The sequence below is a fragment of the Lissotriton helveticus genome, chromosome 2_1 (assembly GCF_964261635.1).
Source record: "Lissotriton helveticus chromosome 2_1, aLisHel1.1, whole genome shotgun sequence".
Lineage (NCBI taxonomy): Eukaryota > Metazoa > Chordata > Amphibia > Caudata > Salamandridae > Lissotriton > Lissotriton helveticus.
This window is the reverse complement of record NC_136059.1, coordinates 3,700,347-3,725,936: the sequence shown is the minus strand read 5'-3', so window position 1 is coordinate 3,725,936 and position 25,590 is coordinate 3,700,347. Positions and strand designations below refer to the sequence as shown.

Here is a 25,590-nt window from a genome sequence, read left to right as displayed (position 1 = left end):
GACTAAAATATGCCATGCTCTTCCCGGCCCGTCTGAGAATCGAACATGCTGATCGTGCGCTTTTCTTTGACCGCCCTGAGGTGGTTAGTGACTGGTTGGACACTCTATCGACGCGACATGAAGGCCCGGAGGACACGAGAGGCGCTGAGGGAGGCGTGGAGGACCAGGAGCAGTGAGTCTACATCGGCGAACCAGGATCCGCTGCAGTGGCTTAGAGACTATGTTTCAAGCATTGTGTGAATGCCCGGGGTGGGGGGGGGTTCTGGGGATCTTCCTCCTCTGGGGACTTTTCCCGCTTTTTGTAGGTTAGTTTAATGGGGCGACAGGCACACTGCAAGTTGGGGTGGCTCTTCGGTCTACCGCAGGGGTGCAGGGAGGGGGGTTTGAGTTTGATGGGTTCACTGGGTGTGGTGGGGGGGTTCTTTTCTATTTGTTTGTTTCAAGGCTGCGCTTTGCTTTACATTTACTGTTTCGAGATGGGGGGGGCGGTCGGTCTTCTTTCGGGATGGGGGTAGGGGGCTTAGGGTGTTGAGCTGGAATGTTAACGGTCTTGGGGACAGGATTAAACGTGGGATTGTGCTGCAATACTTGAAGAGGTGTTCCCCGGATGTGGTCCTGCTCCAAGAGACCCATTTGGTGGGCAATACATGTCACGCATTGAATAGAAGAGGCTATCGTTTGGTGGCTCATTCCGGCTTCACTACGGGGTCGAGAGGGGCTGGTATACTGATCAGGAATTCCCTTCCCCTGGAGATAGATAGCACGGTGTTGGACGACAGGGGCCGCTATGCAGGCATTACGGGGCGATGGGAAGGGAAATTGATTTCCATACTGTCGATCTATGTTCCGCCTGGGCTGCAATCCACTACGTTTGCCGATTTGGGTGAGGTGACTCTGGGTTTCCCTGATGGTTTGCTGGTGTTGGGTGGTGACTTTAACTCTGTGGTGAATGGAGAGAGTGATCGTAGTCCCCCCAGACTCCTCCCTACATCACAGTTATGGTTGGGGAAATTCTTGGATGCCTTCGGGCTGGCCGACTGTTGGAGACAACTGCACCCTGGCCGGCTTCAGTATACTTTCCACTCGGGAGCCCATGGAAGTCTCTCGAGACTTGACTATATCCTCGTACCGATGGTGCAGTTGTTCTCTGTGCGTGAAATTAAACACCTGGCTAGAGGGATCTCAGACCACTCCCCGATATGGCTCCACTTAGATATCTGTTTGGGGACTGGGGGCCGAATTGCCCCAATCAATCCATGGCACTTTCAGAATCCCATCATCAGATCTGAGGTGGTCAAATGCATGAATTTCTATTTTGCCGAAAATGAGGGATCGGTGTCTTCCCCGGTCTCCCTATGGGAGGCTTATAAGACTGTGATCCGCAGTCAGACTCTGTCCCTGGTTGCTGCTGAGAAGCGGCGTAAACGAGAAGAGGTGGTGAGTTTGGAGTCTGAGATTACTGGGTTGGAGGAACGGTTGGAGACTGGGGTTACGCCTGAGATATTGCATGTTTTGGCTCTTAAGCAATTTGATTACAGGGCTTTGGTGACTGCCTCGGCTGAGGCGATGCATCGTATGCAGCAGGGGCGTTTATATGATGTGGGTGATAAAGCGGGGAAGTTGCTTGCTTGGCTGGATAGGCGTGATAGAATGAATCGTGTTGTGCCTGTGGTTGAGAGAGTCGATGGGACGAGGGTCGTGGACCCGGTTGGGATAGTTGAGGTGTTTGCCCAGCACTTTTGGGTCGTGTATGCGCCGGTTTTGGGCTTGCCGGAGGAGGACTCGCGCTTGCTACTTCGTGATCTTGAGTTGCCCGGTCTTTCGGAGTCAGACGGGGCGTTAATGGAGACTGATTTCTCCGTCGATGAGGTTGCGCTCGCTATTCGCTCTCTTCGTTCGGGGAAGGCTACGGGCCCCAACGGTATACCGGTTGAGCTGTACAAGCTCTGCCCAGATAAAATGGCGCCGTATTTGCTGCGTATGTTTGCGGCGTCGCGTGACCTTGGATCTCTTCCCAGAGGCCAAAGGCTGGCCTCTATTGTGGTCATTCACAAGGACGGGAAACCCCGCGAGTGCTGCTCATCGTATCGCCCTATTTCACTTCTAAATGCCGAACCCAAGATATTGGCGAAAATACTGGCAAATCGACTGGCGACGGTGATTAGCGGACTGGTTCACCCGGATCAGTCCGGTTTTATCCCTCAGCGCAACACTGCCCTCAATCTTCGTCGTCTGCATGGCGTCATCGCGAGGGCGGGGTCTCTTAGTGAACCGGCCATCTTGGTCTCTCTTGATGCCTCGATGGCCTTTGACACGGTCGAGTGGCCATATTTGTGGGCCACTCTCGCCAAATTCGGCTTTGGTCCGAAATTTATGGCATGGATTAAACTCCTGTATGAACAGCCGTTGGCGCAGGTGGTGGTTAATGGTAGAGCTTCGGAGCCCTTCGCTCTTGGGCGAGGCACGAGGCAGGGATGTCCTTTGTCTGCGCTGTTGTTTGCACTTGCGCTTGAGCCTCTTGCCGCCTGGCTCAGATGGGAACCTTCCCTGAAGGGTATTCGGTGGTCCCCTGGCTTCGAGGACCGTGGATCATTGTATGCTGACGACATCTTGTTGTATTTGACGTCCCCTCGTAAGTCGCTGGGTGTCCTCTTTGATGTCCTGCGCTCCTTTGGACATAACTCTGGGCTGGTTATTAATTGGTCCAAATCCTGCATCTTTCCGCTTACCGGTGATCCTCTTTCTTTGCCCCGAGTATGCCCAATCCCGGTTTGTACTGATGGTTTTAAGTACTTGGGGATTTATATTTCTCTTGACCCTGCATTACGGTATGACCGGAACTTGTTGCCTCCGCTCGCCCGGCTTCGGTCGGACGTCGCGGCTTGGTGTGGTCTGCCCCTATCCCCCTTGGGACGTGCAGCTCTGTTTAAAATGATGTCTCTTCCCCGGTTCCTGTATGCTGTGCAGAACACACTTGATTTAGTGCCGGCTGGCTACTTTCGCGGAATTGAGTGCCTCCAGAGGAAGCTAGTGTGGGCTGGCCGACCCCGTATTGCGTTGGCTAAGCTCACGCTACCCTGGTACGATGGGGGCATTGCGTTACCTGATATACGACGGTATTACTGGGCATCTCAATTGAGTGCCGTAAATCATGCTATGTATGGTCCAGTTCCGAATCCGGCTTTCTAAATGGACCGGTGGCTCTTGCCGGGGGGGGATTACTACAGGGCATTTTATTCCCGGGGTGCTAGGAAGAATTTGACGGGACCCACTGGAGTGGCGGTACGGGTATGGGGCAGCGCGACTGCGGCTACTGGATGGACAGATAGGCTGACCAGAGCGACCCCTCTGTTTGCCGCGGAGAGGCTGGGTGAACTATGGACTTCAAAAGGGTTTGATAGATGGGACCTCATCGGGATCAGTAAGTTGGGTGATCTCTGGGTTAGGGATAGAGCGAAGACCTTTGCAGAGCTACAGGAGGAATATGGTTTGAATGCTTCGGAATTTTTTCGATACCTTCAGGTTCGTCATGCCATTGGGTAAGTTTTTCCGGCCGGTTCTGACATCCCGGAGAGCTCCCCCCTGGAAGACAGGGTACTGGACGGACATGTTCCAGACAGCACTATCTCCCTTATTTATAAGAAACTTATTAATACTCGATCGGACTTTCTTGTTCACCTACGTAGCACCTGGACTGACGATGGGCTAGAATTGGATGACGAGGATTGGCAAGCCGCGATATCCTCTCCTAAAGAGGTAGCGATTCCGGCGCGTCTGCGACTCGTTCAGCTGAAAATTCTGCACCAGGTCTATGTCACGGGTCCCCGATTGATGCGTATGGGTTTCTCTGAGGATGGACTGTGTCGGCGGGGCTGTGGTATGCTTGCTACCTTCCTCCACATTGTGTGGGAGTGCCCGGAGGTTGTGTCTTTTTGGAATGGAATACATGCGGTGATGGGTGAGGTCACGAATGTTCAGCTGCTACCTGAAGCCAGGCGCTGTCTATTGAATGTATGGGAACCGAGTGATTGTAATGTTGCTCAGACTCAATGGGTGACGCTGGGGAATATGGTTGCGAAAAGGGACATTGCACAATTGTGGGGTTCCCAGAGGGCTCCGTCGGTCTCCAGGTGGGAAGACAACATGGATTGGTGCATGTTCAGGGAGAAGATTGTTTATATCTCTCGTGGCAGGCCCAAAAAATGGGGTAGGATATGGGACCAATGGAACTCATTCCGTGGGGATATATGCGACCCCCCTTTCATTGATCCCCCTGACGTGCCTTGTTCCCCTTGACTATGCGTTTCGGCTCCTTCCTGTATTGTGTTATCGATAGTTCACTGGCTCTGGGTCCCCGTTCTCCCCCCCTCCCCCCTTTATTTGTTCTCCTGAGGGCTCTCCTGTCTTTACATAATGTCTTTGGACTGTCTCTCCCCGCATCATATGGAACAGACAACGCAACTAGAGCATAGCCTTGTTTTTTCTCCTCTTCGTTTTTTCTCGTTTGGTTGTTTTAATAATGAAACCTTTCCATATCCTGTCGTTCAGGAATTGACTGATATCGTGCACCATGGCTGCCGGACCCCAGGTTGCCGGCTGATGAGCTGTGTAATTTTACATTGATTTGTGATATTGTGCCCGCCGGCCCAGTGGGTTGTAGGCGTATACCTGTCTTATATTTTTTGCTAATAAAGGTTTTAAAAAATAAATAAAAAACAAATAAATAAAATGGTACTTTGCACTTCCTGTTTAAATCCTGAAATGCGTCGCCACGCATGTCTTCTAAGTAGGACACTAGTATTTACAGCTCTAGATGCAGTGTCTGCCACATCTAGTGCACACTTGATTGAGGCATTGGAAATTAGCTTGCCTTCTTGTATAAGGTTGTTTGCCTGCGCCTTATATTGGTCAGGTAGATGTTCTAATAGTTTCTCTAAATGATCATAGCAAGCCCTGTCCTATCTTGAAAGAAGGGCTTATGTGTTAGCTATACGCCATATGTTGGTAGATTGCGCAGCTATTCTTTTGCCTGAATAATCTATGACCTTAGATTCTTTGTCTGGTGGGGGTGCTTCACCTGACGTCTGTGAATTTGCCCTTTTCCTAGCATTTGAAACAACTAATGAATCTAATGGTAGTTGTCCTTTAATGTAGGCTGGATCCCGAGGTGCAGGCCTATATTTTTCCTCTATTCTAGGGTTTAGGATCCTAGTACGTACAGGGTCTTTGAATATCTCTGGAGCATGTTTAATGACCCCTTTATTCATTTTTTTTTAAAACAGATTTTATTGGTTATTTCCACCATACAAAGAAAACATTTCTTACATTCTTCATTTATCAGAAACCTGTCTCATTAGATATTCCCAACAAACCCCGATAGTTCCCTCCCCCCCATTGCCGTGGTGTGGTTAAATGCACTTCACTATAAAAACCTGAAACTCTCAGCGCGCCAGGTCATCATGAACAATTCCCCTTATAGATGATCACATGCCCGTAAGTACTCATTCCTCTCCATCGTCCGCTCGTTGCAATAACAATGCTTGGAGCAGAGCCTCCCATGCTCTTGCCAAATGACCCCTTTAATCATAGGAAGAATTTGAACAGACCATTGCGATTGTTCAAATGTATCTAAAAGAAACTCCTCCACGGCTTCATCAGAATGCATAGTGACCCCATGGTAAATAGCAGCTCTGTTTAGCAAGTGCCCAAAACTAATGTTATCTTCTCGGGGAGAAGGTTTTGATGGATATGACTGAGGGTCAGGAATATCTGGTATATCATGTGGGTTTGGGTACTCCCAGTCTGTATCATCCATAGGGTATGGGAAAGGTTGATCTGGGTCTATCCCTTTCCCTAGACTATACTCCTCATCATTTTGTGGTAAATGTGAAGAATGAGGAGGAGAAACCTGTGGTGAAATGTTAAGAGGAGCAGGAAATGAAGGAGAAGGAAGTATAGAAGAAGAAGGGTGCATAGGAAATGTCCTTCGTCTTGGCAGGCACTACAGGTGTAGGTGCGGTTTCTGCTTTCCTCTTTTTATGAGGTGTGGTGGATACATGACCTGTTTCTGGGTCACTGTAGATCTTCTTTTGCAGAGGATCAGGTTGGAAAAGTTCTTCTCCTTGTGGAACGTTTGTCGGCGCTGATTTTTTTTTTTTTAGTTCGGACGAGGTTGCTGCTTGTCTTTAGCCTTAGGAGGTGTTACAGTGTCCTTTGGCGTAGTTTTCGGCACCGAAGGTGTTGTTTTCGGTGTTGTAAGCTGCTTCGAGGGCTTGGGCGCATCAGAATCAGGCCTTGTTGGTTTTGGTACCGAAGACGATGGCTTCGGAGTGGAAGCTGGTCTCCTCTGCTTTGAGGCGTCTGACGCTGGCTTCGCACCTTTGTCTTTAGAAGTCGACGGTTTCGGAACCAAGACTTCTTTCGGTTTCGGTGCCGAGGGAGCTTGTGGGATCGGCACATGTGGCTTGCTCGGTACGGAGCTACCGGAAGGCTTAATTATTTTCTTCGGAGCCGGGCTCGATAGCGGGGCTGTCGAAGTGTTTTTTCGGTCGCGACTTGGCCCCGGAGGCGGAGTGTTGACCTCTGCCTTCAATCTGGGTGCTGTGTGTGGTGCAGGGGCAGTAGTACTCACGCGCTGACCGGATGATATGGAGTCATCTGAGTCTTCTGCCTCTGATACGATTTGGAGATCATCAGAATCTTCTTCGGGAATGAGCGGAACCGCCTCGTCGAAGATATCCACCGGTTCCGGAGCTAATATCTGCATGTCGTGTCGACGGGCCCTTCGATCTCGGGTGGTTTTCTTGGATCGAAAGGATGCGCAGGCTGCATAGCTGGATTCGTCGTGTTCAGGCGATAAGCACAGGTTACAGACCTTGTGTTGGTCACTGCATGGAAACTTTGCTCCACACACAGGGCATTTTTTAAATGGCGTCCTTTCCATGAGGTGTAGGCCTCACGGCGTGGATAGGCCTGTGTCGACGACCAGAATTGAGCTGATGGCGTCGAAACGATGTTAGTCGATATCGAAGGTAGTTAGGTAAAGTTTAAATGAGTTTTTGCGCTTCGAAGTACTTGAAAAGTAGATTTCGAGCAGGAGCGGAAAAAGTTCATCCGAACCCAGTGGCGGAAAAAAACAATATAAGGATGGAGCCGATGCCCATGCGCACTATCGTCCAAGGGAGGAGTCATCTATCTCGTGACTACAAAAGACTTCTTCCAAGACGACAACAACATGCAATCATCCGAGCCCAACACCAGGTGGCAATCTAATGCAAACGAATAGTTTTCTTACCTGTCGGTGTAGTTTTGCAGCTTGAAGATCTTTCTGGATTCACTATGCTGTGCATTATTCCGCGGTCTTGTGGTTGGGTCCGGATTCGTAGTCTTTTCTTTGGTTTTTTTTTTTTTCTCAGCCCAGGTGGGCGTCGGCGTCACACCCCCTTGGGTGTATTTCCGGTGACGTCGGCATGCTTCCTGCGGAAGCTCCCACTCTTGGGCGCCATCTTCGGGTTCTTTTTTTCCGTGTTTCTTTCGTTTCCGAAGTAATGGCAATGTTCTAATTAGTTGGTATTTTACCGCTTTGTACTTTTTAATATCCTTTCTTTTGTTAACCACCTCTTCTCTCTCCAGCCTCATCTTTCTGGCGGAGGTGGGTGGGTTCGCTAGTGAATCCAGAAAGATCTTCAAGCTGCAAAACTACACCGACAGGTAAGAAAACTATTCGTTTTGCAGCGTGAATCTTTCTGGATTCACTATGCTGTGCATAGATTTTGTAGCGGTTTCTCATTTCTGTGGCGGTTGGGTGGAAGATGAGCGTTGGGTATTGAAAATGTGCTGTAGCACCTTCTGTCCAACTTGAGCTTCCTTGTTCATCTGTATGTCCACACAGTAGTGCTTCGTGAACGTGTGCACCGAAGCCCATGTTGCCGCCAGGCATATGTCTTGTATGGGTGTGTTAGCCAGGAAGGCTATTGTAGCGCCCTTTTTCCTAGTGGAGTGGGCACGTGTCCCCTCTGCTAGCTCTTGTCCTGCCCGCTTGTGGCAGAGTTGGATTGTCTGTGCGATCCATCGTGCAATGGTCTTTTTGGTTACCGCTTTTCCCATGTAACTGTTGGCGAATGACACAAAGAACTGTTTTGTCTTCCTGTGTCCCTTCGTCCTTTCGATGTAGTGCATGACTGCCCTTCTGGCGTCCAGGGTGTGCAGAGCTCGCTCTGCCGCAGTTGTTGGTTTTTGGAAAAAACTCGGTATCTGTATAGACTGGTTCATGTGAAATTTAGATACCACCTTCGGCATGAAGTTTGGGTCAGTCCTCATCACAACCCTGTCATTGTGTATTTGTATGTAGGGTTCTTGTAGCGTCAGCGCTTGAAGCTCGCTTACTCTGCGTAGGGACGTTATTGCAACCAGGAAAGCTGTTTTCATAGTTAGCATCTTTAAGGACGCCTTGTGGAGCGGTTCAAAGGGCTCTTTCATGAGTTCCGTTAGGACTATGTTCAAGTTCCATGCCGGTGGCGGCACCCGCTTGGGCGGTGCGATCCTTTTCGCCCCTTCTAGGAATCTCTTCACCACCTGTGACGTGAAGAAACTCCTGCAAGTTTCACCCCTTGTGTAGGCGACTATCGCTGCTAAGTGAACCCTCAGGGAGGATGAGCTAAGGTTCTTCTCTAGCAAGTGCGTCAGGTACTTTAGCACTGTGGAATCCTTCTTCATTTTATTGTGAAGTCTTTCTTGTCTACACCATATTGTGAACCTCTTCCATTTTGCCACATAGCACTTCCGAGTGCTAGGCCTTCTTGCCTCCCGCAGGACCTTCAGTGTACTTTCTGGCAATCTTAAATGTGCGAACTCTATGTCCTCAGGAGCCACGCTACTAGGCTCATGCTCTCTGGCTCTGGGTGTAGCACCTCTCCGTTCTGCATGGAGAGTAAGTCTTTTCGCCTGCTGAATCTGTGGTGTGCACACTGTGTCATCTCCATGATCTGCGAGTACCATGTCTGCCTCGCCCACTGTGGTGCGACCAGTATCAGTGTCATGTTGCTCGCTCTGCACTTGCTCAGTACTCTGTGCATCAGTGGTATCGGGGGAAAGGCGTAGGCAAATGTCCTTGACCAGTCTATCCATAGGGCATTCCCTAGTGACCCTTCCTCGGGCTGCCTGGATGCGAAGTTTCGGCATTCTGGCGTGTGGCAAACAGGTCCACCGATGGAGTTCCCCATCTGTCGAATAGGCGCCTTGTCTCCTGAGCATTGAGCTCCCACTCGTGGGATGCCGATGTCTGCCTGCTGAGCCAATCTGCTTGTATGTTGTCCTTCCCTGGCAGGTGTATGGCCAGTAGGTCTATCTTGAGAGGGATGGCCCATCTCCATATCTCCTGCGCTAGCGTTGAAAGCGGGGCCGACTGGGTGCCCCCCTGCTTGTTGATGTAGAACATCGCAGTGGTGTTGTCTGTTTGTATCAGCACCTTGTGCTTGTACAGTCTTGTTTGGAAGGCTTTCAGTGCAAGGAAGATCGTCTTCAATTCTAAGTAATTGATGTGCTTTGTGGCATCCGTCGTTGTCCACAGTCCCCTCACCTTGAGCTCCTCCATGTGAGCGCCCCATCCCTTCAGGGATGCGTCTGTGGTGATGGTCACTGTTGGCGTTGGGGGCGTTAGAGGCTTTCCCTTTGCTATGTTCTCCATGGTCCACCATGTCATCTCCTTCTGCACTGCGTGCGTTACAACCACTAGATCCTCCCAACTGCCTGTAGCTTGTGACCATTGCTCCTGTAGCCATTCTTGAATGGGTCTCATGTGGAGTCGTACATTCGGTACCAGGTGGATGCACGATGCCATCATCCCCATGATCTTGCTCGCAGTCCTCACTGTCCGAGCTTGTCCCTTCCGGTAGAGGCGAGTTTCCTTCACCAGCGCCCCCGCCCTCTTCTCGCTGGGGAACACCTTGCCCTGTAAGGTGTTGATCTGTGCTCCCAGGAAGATCTTCACTTGTTCCGGCTCCATTGATGATTTCTTCCAATGGATGGAGAACCCCAGGTTTATGAGCGTGCTGGTCACTGTATGTGCGTGCAGCTTGCATTTCTGGTATGAGTTTGCTTTCACCAGCCAGTCGTCCAGGTAAGGGTATACGTGTATTCCCTGCCTTCTTAGGTGCGCTGCGACTGCTGCGAGGCACTTTGTGAAAACTCTTGGTGCCGATTTTAGACCGAAGGCCAGTGTCGTGAACTGGTAGTGGCTTTCTCCGACGGTGAACCTGAGCATGTGCTTGTGCTTTCTGTTCATTGGGATGTGCAGGTATGCGTCTTTGAGGTCTATAGTGACCATGAAGTCCCCGATCTGCAACTGTGGGAGCACCTCTTGCAGGGAGGTCATTTTGAATTTTTGCGTTCTTATGAATTTGTTCACGAACCGTAAATCGAGAATGGGTCTCATTGTCTCGTCTACTTTTGGTACCAGGAAGTACGTTGAGTATACTCCTGTGTTTCTTTCCTTGAAGGGTACCCGTTCTATGGCCTGCTTCTGCAGGAGTTCTTTTGCTTCTTCCTGAAGGCACTGCAGTTGCTTGCTTGCTAGTGGCTTTCTTTTTGGTTTTCTGCTTGTTGGCCTCGCCTCCAACTCTATGCAGTATCCGAATTGGATAATGTTGAGGATCCATGTGTCTGATGTGATTTCTCTCCACTCTTGGAGGTGGAATCTTAATCTTCCTCCCACTGGTGTCCTGTGGTCGTAGGTGTCTAGTTTGTCTTGACCCATCTGTACGTGCTGCCCCCTGGGGTCTTTTTTGCGGGCGGGCACACAGAGTTTTTTGAAGTCACTTGGAGGTGGGCTGCTGGCCCCCTCTTCTATTTTGTCCCCGTCCATTTCTCCCTCGAAAGGACTGGCCTCTTTGTTGGTACTGCCAGGGCTGCTTCTGATGACCCTGCTGACTCTGCGAGTCTGCCTGGTGCGTTTGCTGGAAAGCCTGGTGTGATGTACCTGGCTGGTTTCCGCCTCTCCCGCCGGGCCTCCGTGACGGGGTGCCCCTCTTGTTCCCTCTGAACTGCAATGCTCCCATGGATCTTGCTGTTTCGTTATCCTTCTTCAGTTGGCTGAGCTGTTCATCCACTGTTGGTCCGAAAAGCGTGCTGCCGTTGAACGGTGTGTTCAGGATACTGTGTTGCACTTCCGGTTTGAAACCGGATATTCTGAGCCAGGCGTGCCTCCTTTCCGTGACGCCCATCATCATGAGCCTGCTGGCGGTGTCTGCCCCATCCAGGGCCGTCTTAAGGCAAGAATTTGCCGCATTCTTTCCCTCTTCAACCAGCTTTTCGGCTTTCTGCCTGGCATCCTGGGGCAAGTCCTTCACCAACTGCCCTAGTCCCTCCATGATTTGGTACATGTGCCTGTTTATCAGGGCGTTGGAATTAGCCATGCGCCAGTGGGTCGCGGCATTCCGTTCGATCCTTCTGCCCACCAGATCCATCCTTTTGCTCTCCTTATCCGGGGGTGGCCCGAGGTAGTGGGTACGTTAGCCCTCCTCCTTGCTGTGGCCGTGATAATGGAGTCTGCGGAGACCGTGCCCTGAATGTAGGCCGGGTCCTTTGTGGCATGCTTGTACTTCTTCTCAGTTCTGGGAGTTACTGCCTTGCATGTTGCGGGCTCCCTGAAAGCTTCCTTCCCCTGAGCCAAGACGCTCTCGAGCATTGGAAGGAACTGGCTCCTCGTTTGTGTTGGGAGCAATGTTTCTAGAAGGAAGTCTGCTTTCTGCTTCTCTTCGTCGAGCTTGAGCTTGAAAGCTGCTGCGGCAGATTGTATCACCGAGTTGTAGGCCCCGATGTCGTCCGGCGGCGAGGGCCTCGAGGGGTAGGTGTCGACCACCTCCTCCGGGATGTCGGTGTCGACATCGATGTAATCTACCTCCTGGAGGTCCGAGGGTGCCGACTCTGTGTCTGTCCTGCCCTCCTCCTCCTACCCATAGTTATAACTATCGTAGGGGTTCTCGAACTCCTCCTGGTCGTCGATCACCTCGACGTCCTGGTCTTGTTCCTCGGTGACTTCGGCGATCTCCTCTTCCTCCTCGACCGGCTCCATCACCGGTGGCTTGGTCTTGTGAGGGATCGTGAAGGCTTTCATCTTTGCGTCGAAATCTTTCTTCCGCTGCATGATGTTCTCCATTTCTGCCTCGAGGCGCCTTCTCTTCTTTTCCATCTCGGCCGCGTGTTCCGCGTCGGATGGGTCGGCCGCTCTCTTCGGCGGAAGGCTCGTCGCCGTGCCTCTCGGAGTCGAAGTTTTCGACGTCGAACCGGATTTCGGTTCTCTGGTCGTCGTCGTCAGTTTTGGGTCTTTCTCCCTCGGCGTCGATCGATCCTTTTCGGGGACGATTTTCGACGTTTTGTGCTGATCAGCAGTTCTCGGCGCCGGGGACTCCTTCTCGGAGGATCCGCTGGGCCTGGGAGTAGTCGCGGACGCCGCCTTTTTTGGCGTCGGCGCTTTCGGGGTCTTGCCCTCGATCTTTCTAGACTCAGAGTCTCTCGGGTTCTTGGGGGCCGAAGAGTCTCCTACCTTGTCAGAAGTCTTCGTGTAATCGGTCTCTACGACCGTGTAGCTGTCGTCTTCGGCGGCAGCGTTGTCTTCTTCCTCGGAGGACATCCCCAGCTCGTAGAGTGACGGAGTCGGGGCCTTCCTCTGCAGGGCGGCGTGTGCTACCCTCTGCCTCTCTCTCACACGAAGGGTCTTCGGGGTGAAGGCGGAACAGGCGTTGCAGTCTCCGCTTTCGTGGTCCACCGGTAGGCAAAGGTTGCATACCGGGTGCTGGTCCTTCTGCGCGTACTTGTGGTGGCAGTTACGGCAGAACTTGAACGGCGTGTTGTCCATCCTCGAGCGTCCAGGGCCTCTCTGGTCGCGTGTTCGTCGACGGTCGTCGAAGATCTCGATGGAAAACGCCTTATCCTTGCTGGTTTCTCGTCGATGAAGTCCCCTGGAGTCTTCAGATGACTTCTCCTCGTCTTTCCTGTATTTTCTTTCTTCTTTCTCCAAAAATGTCTGGAGCCCAAACGGGAACGATCCAGACCCGACCGCGGAAAAAAAGAATCTGAAGATGGCGCCCAAGAGTGGGAGCTTCCGCAGGAAGCATGCCGACGTCACCGGAAATACACCCAAGGGGGTGTGACGCCGACGCCCACCTGGGCTGAGAAAAAAAAAAAAAAAACAAAGAAAAGACTACGAATCCGGACCCAACCACAAGACCGCGGAATAATGCACAGCATAGTGAATCCAGAAAGATTCACGCTGCAAAAGTGTAGTATCTGCAGCTCATATGCCTCAAACATAAGCTTTTTTGAGGTTTTTTTTAAAACCAAGATCTCTGCAATAGGGTAAGTAAGTTTTGCAGGAAAACTACTTAAGACTTTTAAAAATTGACAGTGCAATTCTTAAAGAGTTCAATGGTATCCTATGGAGGGAAACAATAATGTGATTATTCAGGTAAGTACGACCACTGGCGTAGCTAGGAGGGGGCAGTGGGGACGGTCCACCCCAGGCGGCACTAGTTTGAGGACAGCGGCTGACCAACACTGGTGGCCCATGGCGGCGGCCTTTATAATTTATTTGGGGACACTCACTGACTGTCACGGTCCCTAAATAAATTATAAAGCCAGCCGCCCCTACAGTGAGTGATGTCATGTACACGGTACACCCACGAGCCCGGAGCAAATGCACACGTGACGTGCAGTTATGTGTGAACTGAAGTACGCAACGTACCGCGTTTGTTGTGGGTCCCAGGGCCGTCAATCTTGTAGCGCAAAAGCGCTAGCAATGACGGCCCTGGGCATAGTTTTTGGCCAGCCCCCGCACCAAAAACGCAGTAGTGACACATCACATGCGCCACAGGGCTGCTTCCCCACTCCTCGTTATGGCCCCGCTCGCGAGCAGGTGCTTCGGCACAGCTTTCACGCATGACCATGGTTCTACAGCCCATCAGACGTGCCCTTTGTGTTTTATTTCTCCTTCTACTCCTAGGGTCTGGAGATACACTGAAGAGATGGAGCTACAACTTCAGACCCTCAACCTCAGAATAGCAAGGTGAAAAGAGGTGATGTGGTGCTAAATGGCAAACTCCTTCTGCTTCCAGTCTCCTTCCCCCACTGTACCCTACCTGTTCACCCTGATGTGCGGTCTGTCTCACGGCTCTCCCATACTTCATCCTGCCGTGTATATCCCCTTCTTAAATCTACATCATCTCTTTCTCTCATAAGCCATATTCTCTAGAGGTGTGGGAAGTTCATATAATTTACTTTAGCGTAATTATGTGAAATTTGAGAAAATGACAAAATTATGCATAATTGCAGAAAATGCGAAACTGCATTTATTTCACATGATATATTTTAGTTCGAAATGCCTTTTTATATGCCTTGTGAATACGGGGACACATTTTGCACTAAACAATAACACAGAAAAAACTCACACCACATTTTTGCTGCAAACAGTGATTAATTTCGCATTGTGGTGTAATTGTGTTATTTAATTAATTTTGCATCACAAACGTAACACAAAATTACCAAAATTATGCAAGACCACTCCGCCATAACGGAAATTTCTCCTGCGCCTTATTTTGGCATCTTTCCCCTCACTCAGCCTCTTATTTCTGTTTCTCCTTCTTAACTTCCTTTTCTATTTGGCCTATCGCCCTATCTCTCGCTTTCTCTCCTGTCTGTATGTTTAATGTCCATCTACTTTGTCTCAAAAAGTTTTTCTGGTTAACACCTCTCCCACACCTGCCTCTGTAATAGTTTCCCTCTCTTCTCCACTGGTTGCCTTTCCCCTCTCGCTTGCTGTCACACTCAAACCTCTGCTGTATTCCTCACTCTCTCTCTCTCACTCTCACACTTTCAGCGATTGTTATGAGGAGGACAGGATGATACTTACATTAAATATACGTTTTGTTCATGTTGTAAATTTGTTTAAAAAAGTTGAAATCAGGAGTTAGGTTGTTAATTTTGTGTACTGATCCAACGCAAACTAGGATTTTTTTTAGCGGACATTATAAAAAATACTATATATATTTTAGTATCACTTCTTTCAAGTGCTCGCTGTCCATTTTCCCCAGAAACCCCCCTCCCCTCCCCTGCTAACTGCCTTTACGGGGGCAATCGAAGGGACCGCCCCGGGCGACACAAAAGCTCTGAGTACGACCTACAGCCCCAGTCTTCGGGACCAAAGATCAGCAAGGGTCAGGTGAGTACCAATACTGCACCATCAGCAGCACAGGTCGGCTGGATGTAGAGGTCAAAATCGAAGTTCAGCCCAATGCGTTTCACTGGAGACTGGGGTGCTTGGAGCCACACTGCGTGCAGGTAGGTAGGTAAATCGGTTGCAGGGACCTAGCTTTAGGGGTTAGATCAAGAATTTAAGGGGCCATAAAGCAGCACAAAACAAACATCCCCCGCGGCACAGAGGCGGCCAGGTGCAAAGTGCAACTTCCGTGTTGGGCACCAAGTGTTTTTCAATAAAGACTTTGCTTTCAACAAACAGTCTGAGGCGTCGAACTGGAGACTGCAGGATGGAGGCCAGCGATAGCAGAGGTAAGTGGAGATGTAGGTGGTCGTAGGAGCACCGTCTGTTCAGCTCCCTAAGGCTTAGGGGGCAGCGGTGCCTTTAGACGTCCGATTTGCTCATTGGAGTCGGTTATGGTCGGGGGAAGGCTACAGGCATGGTTTCTTTACAGGATTTTCGAGGCCTGAAGAACGGCTGGTAGGGCTGTGGCCAAGTCATAAGGCAACTTCAGTCTTCTTCTGCACGACGTCACCTTCGCCCTTTTTAGGTCGAGCCGGGGTAGTGCATGCGCTGCTCTGTGAGCATGCTGTATTCAAGTATGGACTAGAAGCTCCCCCCACTCTCCGCCTATATTTTTCATTGGCTCGTGTCATTGTCCTTTGTAAACTGTGGTTTTTCATTGGTCAATATGCTTAGTAGTCCGTCCTCCGTACGCCTTGTCTCATCTTGTATTTTCCGATAAGTACTGGCCCTTTACGTATGTTGGTACTCTGTAGGCTTTAATCATAGCCACAAGCACTATTTCCTTAAATTGTTTTCATCTGCCTGCAGTTGCAGACAAGATATGCTCTCTCCTAATGCTTTACTTAATTTTTTATAGCACAGCACGCCACACTGGCAGCCACGCCTTTGCATCATTTGCGGCACCAAACTGGGCCGATAGTGGATGTAAATTTCTTTATTTACTTTTTTTGTTGTTATTTATTCTCTTTTCTTCTTTTGTTGTTCACAAGCGCCCCATGCCGAGCTTTCACGTTAATAGAGGTTGTGCCGCTTTCTTTAGATGAGCCGCTTCTAAAGAAAGGTCCGCGGCCAATATTAAAGTGAAACCGTGGCATGGGGTGGTTTTACCAAAAAAATGAGTTTGTCAACTTGACAAACAAAAGCTTTTTTGTAAGAGCGTACAATACCGCACTTTCACTTTAATGGCAGCGGCGCCCCTTCCTTTAGATGTGGCTCATCTAAAGAAAGGGGCGCGGCTTCAATTAACATAAAAGCGCGGCTTGGGGCGCTTGTAAACAAAAAATATATGCAATGCAATAGGTCTCACATTTGAGAGACTTTAAGCTATTGTCATTTACAATGCTATTAGCTCAAATTCTCGCAAATGAGACTTCATTGCAATTCAAATCCTTGTTCTTCTTTAGTCAGCAGGAACTATTTCCAGGTCTGGGAGAGCCATCTAAATACTAAATTTAAGGGCAATTCAGAGAAGTAGCAGGTAGGGCCAATGGGAACCTTACCTTGGGTGACGACACCATCAATTATGCCACCCTCCTGTCGGAAGGGGCATAGACCGAGCCCTGATTGGAGGGGTCTGCCCAACTTCAGTATGGCGGGGACAGAAAGATGTGCTTCATCTCACCTCCTGCACTTTAGAGGTAGAGTTGGCAGAGGTGGGCACACCTCCAATTCTATGTTTTCCCACCCAAAGTGGGGGTGTAATCTGGGGGCTGCCATCTGCTGCTAGCCGCAAAGGCTGAGGGTCGCATTACAAAGGCGGCAGGCCTTTGAAGCTTCTATCTTGAGCACTGTGCCCATCCTGGGGAAGGAGGTGTGACACCTCTGCCCAGGATGTACTTTGTTTCTGGTCCCAGAGAGCTGAGGCTCTCGACCCAGGGGTCCAAAAACATGTCTGGTGGTGGAAGGCTGCCTACAGCCCGTCTATCACACCAGGGTGTGGAGCTTGTCAGGAGGCACCCCGAGGTGCCCTCTGAGTACATGGTTCAATAAACCACACACTGGCATCAGTGTGGGTTTACTGAAAGGAGTAGTTTGGAACCCAACACTCCTGGGTTTAGAGAAGCCATCATGGTGCTGGAGAACTCGAGTTATCAAGCTTCCAGCCCATGTACTCTTCCCCGGCACATACGATATAAAAGAATGGGCGTACATCTTGTAGGGGCAAATCTGCTCATGTAGCTCTGCCCTCACCTGTGGCATAGTGCACCCTGCCTTAGGGCTGGAAGGCCTACTAGAAGGGTGTCTATTCTATACTTTAAGCAGTGTTGGTTGGCATGGCACACAGGCAATGAGCCATGTCAACTGTTTTTGTCTGCACCTGGGCATGCGTGCTGCATTGGCAGTCTGCTGGGTCTCGTTTGAAGGGTCCCTAGTTTGCGGTAGTTGGGGGGTGGGTATGTGATGGAGCCCAGTCACAGAGGATGGTATATGTGATTTCGGTTGAGAGTGCACTGGGTTCCTGCTAACCAGGCTCCCAGTGGCAGAGCTCTTTCCCAAAACTGTACAATTGTTCCAATTGGCAGAACCTTTAGCACACTTGTAAGTCCCTACTAAATGGAGCCCTGGTACTTAGGGTCCGAGTTACTAAAAGAGGCCCCTAATGGGCCCCTGATCAAGCACATGCAAGACCGCCATTGCAGACTGCGTGTCTTGGTGCAGACAAAAGTAAAAACACAACATGTCACACATCCTTGTGTGCCATGTCCCCTAACACTGCAAGTAATACAAGCAGGTCCCACCTACAGCAGACCTGACAGCCCTACACAGGATGGCTCACATTGAGTGAACATACGTGCACGAGCCGTTATGTCCCAGTGCTGGTCAGTCCTATGACTGCCAGTACAAGTGACCAGGGAAGCCATTTTAAACCATGTACTGGACACTGGTGAAAATGAGTTCCCACGCTACGTGATCGCTTCAATTAAAATTGGGACGTGTGGTATTAAACATCTGTGTGAGGAAGTGCCCTCTTTCTGCATGGTTGCCCCCACTTTTTGCGGAATTGCTGATGTGTTTTGACTGAGTGTGCCTTGGGCTTGTGCTTATCAGGTACCTAGTGCCTATGTTCCTTCCCTACAACTGCATTAAAGCCTAAACCCAACTGGCACTCCCTGGCCAAGTAAACGTGAACATTCCGCACCACAAACATTTTACAATCACAAATCACATAACGTCAACAAACTCACAAAGATAAGAGCAGACAGACCTGTACCTGTGCACACATACATTATCTTCCATCTAACGATGACCACAGAGTAGGGGGCTACTTGTCCATACATGTGTTTCGTGACTAGTCAGAGACAAGAAGTACAAAGTAAATTCAACCACAATACAGTACACTGGTCACAGCCCCAAGACACCAGGAGTAAGGGTTGTTGGTGATCTGAAAAGTGGCCCGACAACACATCTGTAGCTTGTTTCCCTCATACTACTATTAACCGCCTGTAGATGTTACGAAAGCTCTTGGGAATGGCTAGTTTATTTACAGAGATAAAGTCATCCGTGAGATTCAGGAACCTTCAAGGAGTTCAGGCAGACACACCAGGCAGAGGCATTGCAGTAAACATCAGACCAAAGCCTTGCAGTAAACATCAGACCAAAGCCTTGCAGTAAACATCAGGCAGAAGCATCAGACAGAAGCATCACAGTAAACATTAGGCAGACGCATCGCAGTAAACATCAGGCATAGGCATCACAGTGAACATCAGGCAGAAGAATTGCAGTAAACATCAGGCAGAAGCATCGCAGTAAACATCAGGCAGAAGCATCGCAGTAAACATGAGACCAAAGCATTGCAGTAAACATCAGACCAAAGCATCGCAGTAAACATCAGACCAAAGCATCGCAGTACACATCAGGCAGAAGCATCACAGAAAACATCAGGCAGAAGCATCGCAGTAAACATCAGGCAGAAGCATCAGGCAGACGCATCACAGAAAACATCAAGCAGACGCATCAGACAGATGCATTAGGCAGTAAACATCAGGCAGTAAACATCAGGCAGAAGCATCGCAGTAAACATCAGCTAGACGCATTAGGCAGAAGCATCGCGGTAAACATCAGGCAGAAGCATCGTGGTACGCATCAGGCAGTAAACATCAGGCAGTAAACATCAGGCAGTAAACATCAGGCAGTAAACATCAGGCAGTAAACATCAGGCAGTAAACATCAGGCAGTAAACATCAGGCAGTAAACATCAGGCAGACGCATCGTGGTAAACATCGGACAGAAGCATCGCAGTAAACATCAGCTAGACGCACCAGGCAGAAGCATTGCAGTAAACATCAGGCCGAAGCATCGCAGTAAACATCAGGCAGACGCATCACAGAAAACATCAGGCAGAAGCATTGCAGTAAACATCAGGCAGAAGCATCGCAGTAAACATCAGGCAGAAGCATCGCAGTAAACATCAGGCAGAAGCATCAGGCAGACGCATCACAGAAAACATCAAGCAGACGCATCAGACAGATGCATCAGGCAGTAAACATCAGGCAGTAAACATCAGGCAGAAGCATCGCAGTAAACATCAGCTAGACGCATTAGGCAGAAGCATCGCAGTAAAGATCAGGCAGAAGCATCGCGGTAAACATCAGGCAGAAGCATCGCGGTAAACATCAGGCAGAAGCATCGCGGTAAACATCAGGCAGAAGCATCGCGGTAAACATCAGGCAGAAGCATCGTGGTACGCATCAGGCAGTAAACATCAGGCAGTAAACATCAGGCAGTAAACATCAGGCAGTAAACATCAGGCAGTAAACATCAGGCAGTAAACATCAGGCAGTAAACATCAGGCAGTAAACATCAGGCAGTAAACATCAGGCAGACGCATCGTGGTAAACATCGGACAGAAGCATCGCAGTAAACATCAGCTAGACGCACCAGGCAGAAGCATTGCAGTAAACATCAGGCCGAAGCATCGCAGTAAACATCAGGCAGACGCATCAGGCAGTAGGATTGCAGTAAACATCAGGAAGAAGCATTGCAGTAAACATCAGGCAAACACATCAGGCAGAAGCATTGCAGTAAACATCAGGCAGAAGCAATGCAGTAAACATCAGGCAGACACATCAGGCAGAAGCATTGAAGTACACATCAGGCAGAAGAATTGCAGTCAACAGGCAGAAGCATTGCAGTACACAACACGCAGAAGCATTGCAGTAAACATCAGGGATCCACATATGTTAACTACAATTCAGTATCGAACGGACCAAGGTCTTGAGAACACCGTACCTTTATGTGTTTATAAGGCGGAGGCTTGAGGTCATTTTTACTGCTTTTTATACGGTGCAATTTAACATCCATTTCCTTCAGTGCTGTGGGAAATATAGAAAAAAAACTACAAATTAATACACAACAGTCACAGTTAGCTCAGTACATTAGGAGCAGTGTGTAGGAACTGGGGTCACCAGTTCCCCGGGGGTAGCCTGGCACGAGCAGGTAGGCACCCGAAAGCTCAGGTGTTAAGTGACTACACAGCACACGCGTTCACTGAGACAATAAATGCGCGCAAAGACTGAGACCACACCGGTAGGTTTTGATTCAAATCAATACATTTTATCTAAGACCAAAATTAGGGCAATCAAAAATCACAGCAGTATTGACTTATTTCCTTCCCTTAGAAGCACGTGTTTTACATTACCCGGCCATAAATACTTAAGTAAATAAATATTAAATAATAAATAACGGTAGGCCTGGCAACAGCCCTGCTCCTAGTCAGCACCTGCAAGAAATTTCCTTAGAAAGACATTTAAATAACATTCCATGAATTAGGAATAGTCGAATCTCTACATACCAGGCCACATCTTGTTAGACAAGAGGACACATTTCACCAAGTAATTATAAACATTGCATCAGGGATGAATAACCTTCCAATAAGTAGAAGTGAACCATTGCCTTAGGTAAAATTAATCAGGAATGAACATTTCATCAGGCCAGAAATAATCATAACCCTCTGGGCCAGCACATGGCAAGCGTGAACAATCCGTTCCCCAACAGGGGCTATTTCCAACCAACGCAGGCCTCAAGGGAGTCCTGCAGGGCTCTGGCCCGGGTCCAGTACACTAACAGGCCAATTAGGGACAACGGGGCCCAGCAACAGTCTTCCCCAGGGGAGGGGCGAACTCGGGCCTCCTCCGGCCTTCTGCCCTCCTCCCTGAGGGGGTTACCTTGGTCTTCGGGCCTCTCTGGCCCCCTTACGACGGTGTCCCATAGTGGGGAGGGCCCTCTGTCTTCCCTGAGCCCTCCGGTGAGGTGGTGACCTGTTCCCGGGTCTGTGATGACGCGGGCGGCCCGGGAACCAATCAGGTGCGAAAGGAGGCTCTGCCACAGCGGCCAATCGGCAGGCAGTACTGGAGGGCGCGGCAGCTTCAGCCTATCGCTGCGCGGCGCCTGATAGAGGTGTGGTCTGAGCCCCCCGTCACGTGTGGCTGGTTGTCGGCTTCGTCAGGCCTAGCGCGGCCCGCTCTGGAGTAGCGGCGGCCTGACTGGAATTCACGGCGGCCGGCTTGCAGTTCGTGGTGGCCTTCCCCAAGGCTCCGGGGGCCGCTGCGGGGACTCTTCACGCTCGGGCCGGGCCCACAACAGCACGGGGGCGGCCCTCTCCTGGCGTCGGGGGCCGCCGGAGCAGATGCCAGTCGGGAGGGGGGTTTCACAGTGCCCACAGCGCTTGATCTTTACAGCGCCTCGCGGAAAAGAGGAGCTCTAGAAAGTTCCTCACGGGTTCGTCCCTACCAGCGCTCCACAGGAGCCAGCAGGTGGGTGCTTAAGGCCAATTTACAGCGCCTCGGGGGACACAGCGCTCCAATGGGCAATAGCGCTTCAGCAGGCAGCAGGGGTCCAGCTCATCTCCATGGTACAGAGGGGAGCGCTGGAGGGGAGCACAATTCGGTTGCGCAGGACAAGCAGTCCAGCTGGCTAGGCAGTTCAGGATGCTAGCGCTAGAGAATGAGAGCGCGTAGCAGACAGTCCAGGCAAGACAGCAGAGGAGATGGGCAGGACAGCGCTGGGGCCACAGGGCAGACAGAGGGGCAGAATGGACACAGCACAGTACCAGGCTGATCACCAGTAGTCCTGGTTAGCGCAGGGGAGTTCCTTGTTGGTGCTTGTTGGTTCTGGCGCCCTTTGGTTGAAGTTACTTGAAGAGAGGGGGGGGGGTTTGAGTTGAAGGCTTGTCAAGTTTCTTCAGCAGATCTCTTCAGGTGGTCCCTGGGCTCCCCTCCCGCTGGGCCAGAAGAGTGGGCTAGTTCAGTGTTCCTCACACAGCTTGGTGGGCAGCGCCTAAACCCCGTCACCCACAGTGGTATAGGTTCCTTACTAGGCTCTACCGCCTAAGTCTCCTGCGTAGGGTCCCCCAGGTCAGTGATGCCCCAACTGACTAGAAAGTTTCCCTCCTTTTTCTTTTATAGTGGCAGTTGGCAGTTGGTTACCACTCCCCTATTCTGGAAGGTTCCAGGAGCTTCCTCACTCTAGATATAGGCAGGCAGGCTGGCATTGCTACAATATTTAGGGGTTTCAACCACCTCCTGGCTACTAGAGTGCGTCTAACAAGACCACGCTGCGGTAGCAGGGGTCAGTGGCAGCCATGTTGGGGGAAGAGAGCACCTGCACCTTAGCATTGATTAGCAATGGGAAGGTGCCCAGAGATCCATGGCCAACCAAAAAGAAGGTGGGAAAAATGAGGCAAAGGTGAAAAAAAAAATAGGGAAAGAACACCCTAAGGCTGACAGGTCTAACACAGTGCTACTGCAGTCAGTTGGAATAGTTTGTGGACAGAGGAGAACGGCACAGGTTTTTAAAGAACAGTTAGAGGAGCAGACTTGCCGCAAGGCTGGAGTAGTTTCACTGCATGCAAGACTCAATGCCTACTCACTATACATCGCCCCACGCGGAATTTAAGATCATCCGGTACGATGTTATTTAAACTTCCTCGTATTTTCAGGGCCAGAATGGGTGGTCGCTCTTTTAGGTACCTAGCCTCCAAGCATTGGAATGCGCTCCCACTTCATCTGCGGATGGAACCATCTGAATTGAGATTTCGAGGAAAACTTAAAACGCTTTTATTCCCAAACATGTAATCCCCCCAGAGCTTCTCCATAGCTGCCTCTCGTAATCTATCAGCAGTTTAGCGCGGGGACACACAGTTCCTTGTATAGCCAGGCGCTCTACAAATGATTTATTATTATTATTATTATTATTAATGACACTCAACTTACAAAAACAACTTACAAAAACAGGATCGAACAACAATTGCCATCGAATCTTTGCACTGACTTTTTTAGGGGGGGTCAAGGGTTTAAGTTGACAGCAGGTAGCATCTAAAACAGTTAAAGGCCAACGCTGTTTACGAATAAAGATAAAGCCCTCCACCAAACAGGAAGTCTTTACAACTGCAGCTGCTACAGTTTCGAGTCAGTGCCAGTGCTGTGGAAGGCACAGTCTCCCTTGGAGCGCCGATGAAGCTTGTACTGCATGGTTTGGATAGTGTCATCTGTGGGGAAGGGGCTTTAGACAGGAGGTGGGTGTTCCTGGTGGTGGTGGGAGGTTACGTCATGATGTCCTCTATGGTAGGTTGGGGTGTGAAGTTTGACTAAATCTTGCAGATTTTGTTGTGAAAGAAGTCTGAAAGGTTGTCGCAGAGGATTTCTGAGGGGATGATGGTGTTGGTGGCAGCCGTCGGGTTGGTAAATTCCTTGACTATGTTGAAGAGCTCTGTCGGTGTTGGAGCAGGTTTCGAGTCTGATCACGAGGGCGACTTTGCTGGCTTCTTTGATCTGTGCCTTGTACCTTCTGAGGGTGGATTTGGAGGTGTCTCTGGAGGTGTTGTCTTGGCTGGTCCTCCATCTTCTTTCCAGCTGCTTGCAGTGGTGTTTGGAGTCTGATGTCCTTGGTGCACCAGCATGGTGGAGCACGAGTTCTTGTGTGTCTGATTTCTTTCATTGGGGCCACATTGTTGACGCTTTCTGTGATCCAGTTGTCGAAGTTGGGTAGGTCTTTCTGAGGGTCGCCAGTGTGGGTTGGTTAGATCGGAGGCCATGTGTCCAATCTGCTTCTGTTATGCTGAGCTGAGTTTGATGGTCGGTTTAGGTTTGGTGGGTTGCACCGATGTAGAAATGTACCATGGAGCGGTCTGTTCATGTAAGCAGGGAGAGATGGCTCAAAGTGATCTTGTTGCGGACGTGAAGATTGGGTGGTGTGTGTGCCCAGCGGTGTGAGCACAAGCTGTGCGAATCCGATATTGTTGAGGCCTTCTATGAGGTCAGTAGTATTGTGGTCCTTAGGGTCATCGAGATGAATGTTGTGGTCACTGAGTAGGAGGCAGTCGTTGATGCTGATGGCGAGGGGGCTGCTGAAGGTTGTGCGCGGTCCTGGCAGTCTTTAGCGAGGGCGTCGGAGATGGTTGTGGAGTAGCTGATCTGTAGTAGGGAGTGCAGGTGTTCATTGAGCGCGGTTGGTTCATCTGAAGAGGTGGTGTAAGTGACTGTATCCTTGTAGATGACTGTGAGGCCTCATCCTGGGATGTGTGGCTTGTCGCAACAGTATCTTCAATCCACAGGGGGATGACCATGGCCAAGGCGGGGGTGGAAGACTGGCTCATCCAGGTCTCTGTGAAGAAGAGGATGTCCGGGGAGTGAGTGTTAGGTGAGATTCCAGAGCTCGGTGGCACGCTTGCAGAGAGATCTGATGTTGAGGAGAATGCAGGCGATATGGGGTGAGGTGTGAGGTGTGTGGAGGGTTGCGTGGAGGGATGATGCAGGAAAAGCGGCAGTGAGTACATGAGAAAGGACCTACTTTGTAATACAGTGCAGTACTGGGGCAGCGGTTGTGGCAGTTTTCAGTGTTGAGCGCTAGCAAGTCGGCTGAGGTGTAGCAGTGTCATTCGGATAGACTAGGACCCGTGGCGCAGGGCGCGATCCGGGTGCCGACGTGCTTGCCTTCGGCATGCCTTCCGCGCAGCCATCACCATTAAGGAGAGGTCTTCGGTTGTGAGGAGTCTGATGGTGCTGGGCAAGGGAGAGTTGGGAAAGCAGCGGGAGAAGCAGCTAAGGAGGAGGAAAGAGGGGACCACAATTACGGGCCCAAACATTGAGCAGAGCGAAATGGGCAAAAGAGACATGAAGGCACAAGACACCAAAAACGGGTGCAAGAAAAAAGACCAAAGCTCAAAAGGCAAAATGGGTACAAGAGACCAGTCAGAAAAATGGGTGCAAAAGACCAAAGGACTAGATGGCGCAACAATGAGGTCACAGACGACAACGGGCACAGCAGGCTAAGCATGAGGACAGACAGGCACGAAAGAAGTGTGCAGAGAGACGCAACCT

The 25,590-nt window shown here is 50.3% G+C and overlaps 1 protein-coding gene across 6 annotated transcripts in view; it reads right to left on the bottom strand.

Annotated features, from left to right (window-relative positions):
- LOC144817653 (uncharacterized) overlaps positions 1-25,590 on the bottom strand; it is a 435,131-nt gene that overhangs the window by 230,103 nt on the left and 179,438 nt on the right. For 5 of the 6 annotated variants that reach the window (XM_078674375.1, XM_078674373.1, XM_078674378.1 and 2 more), the window contains one exon: positions 20,504-20,586. The exons of the other annotated variant lie outside the window; for it this stretch is intronic. In XM_078674375.1, coding sequence (XP_078530501.1) covers positions 20,504-20,575 — 72 coding nt within the window. In that variant the 5' untranslated portion in view covers positions 20,576-20,586. The remainder of the gene's footprint in view (positions 1-20,503; positions 20,587-25,590) is intronic. 6 annotated transcript variants of the gene reach the window in all.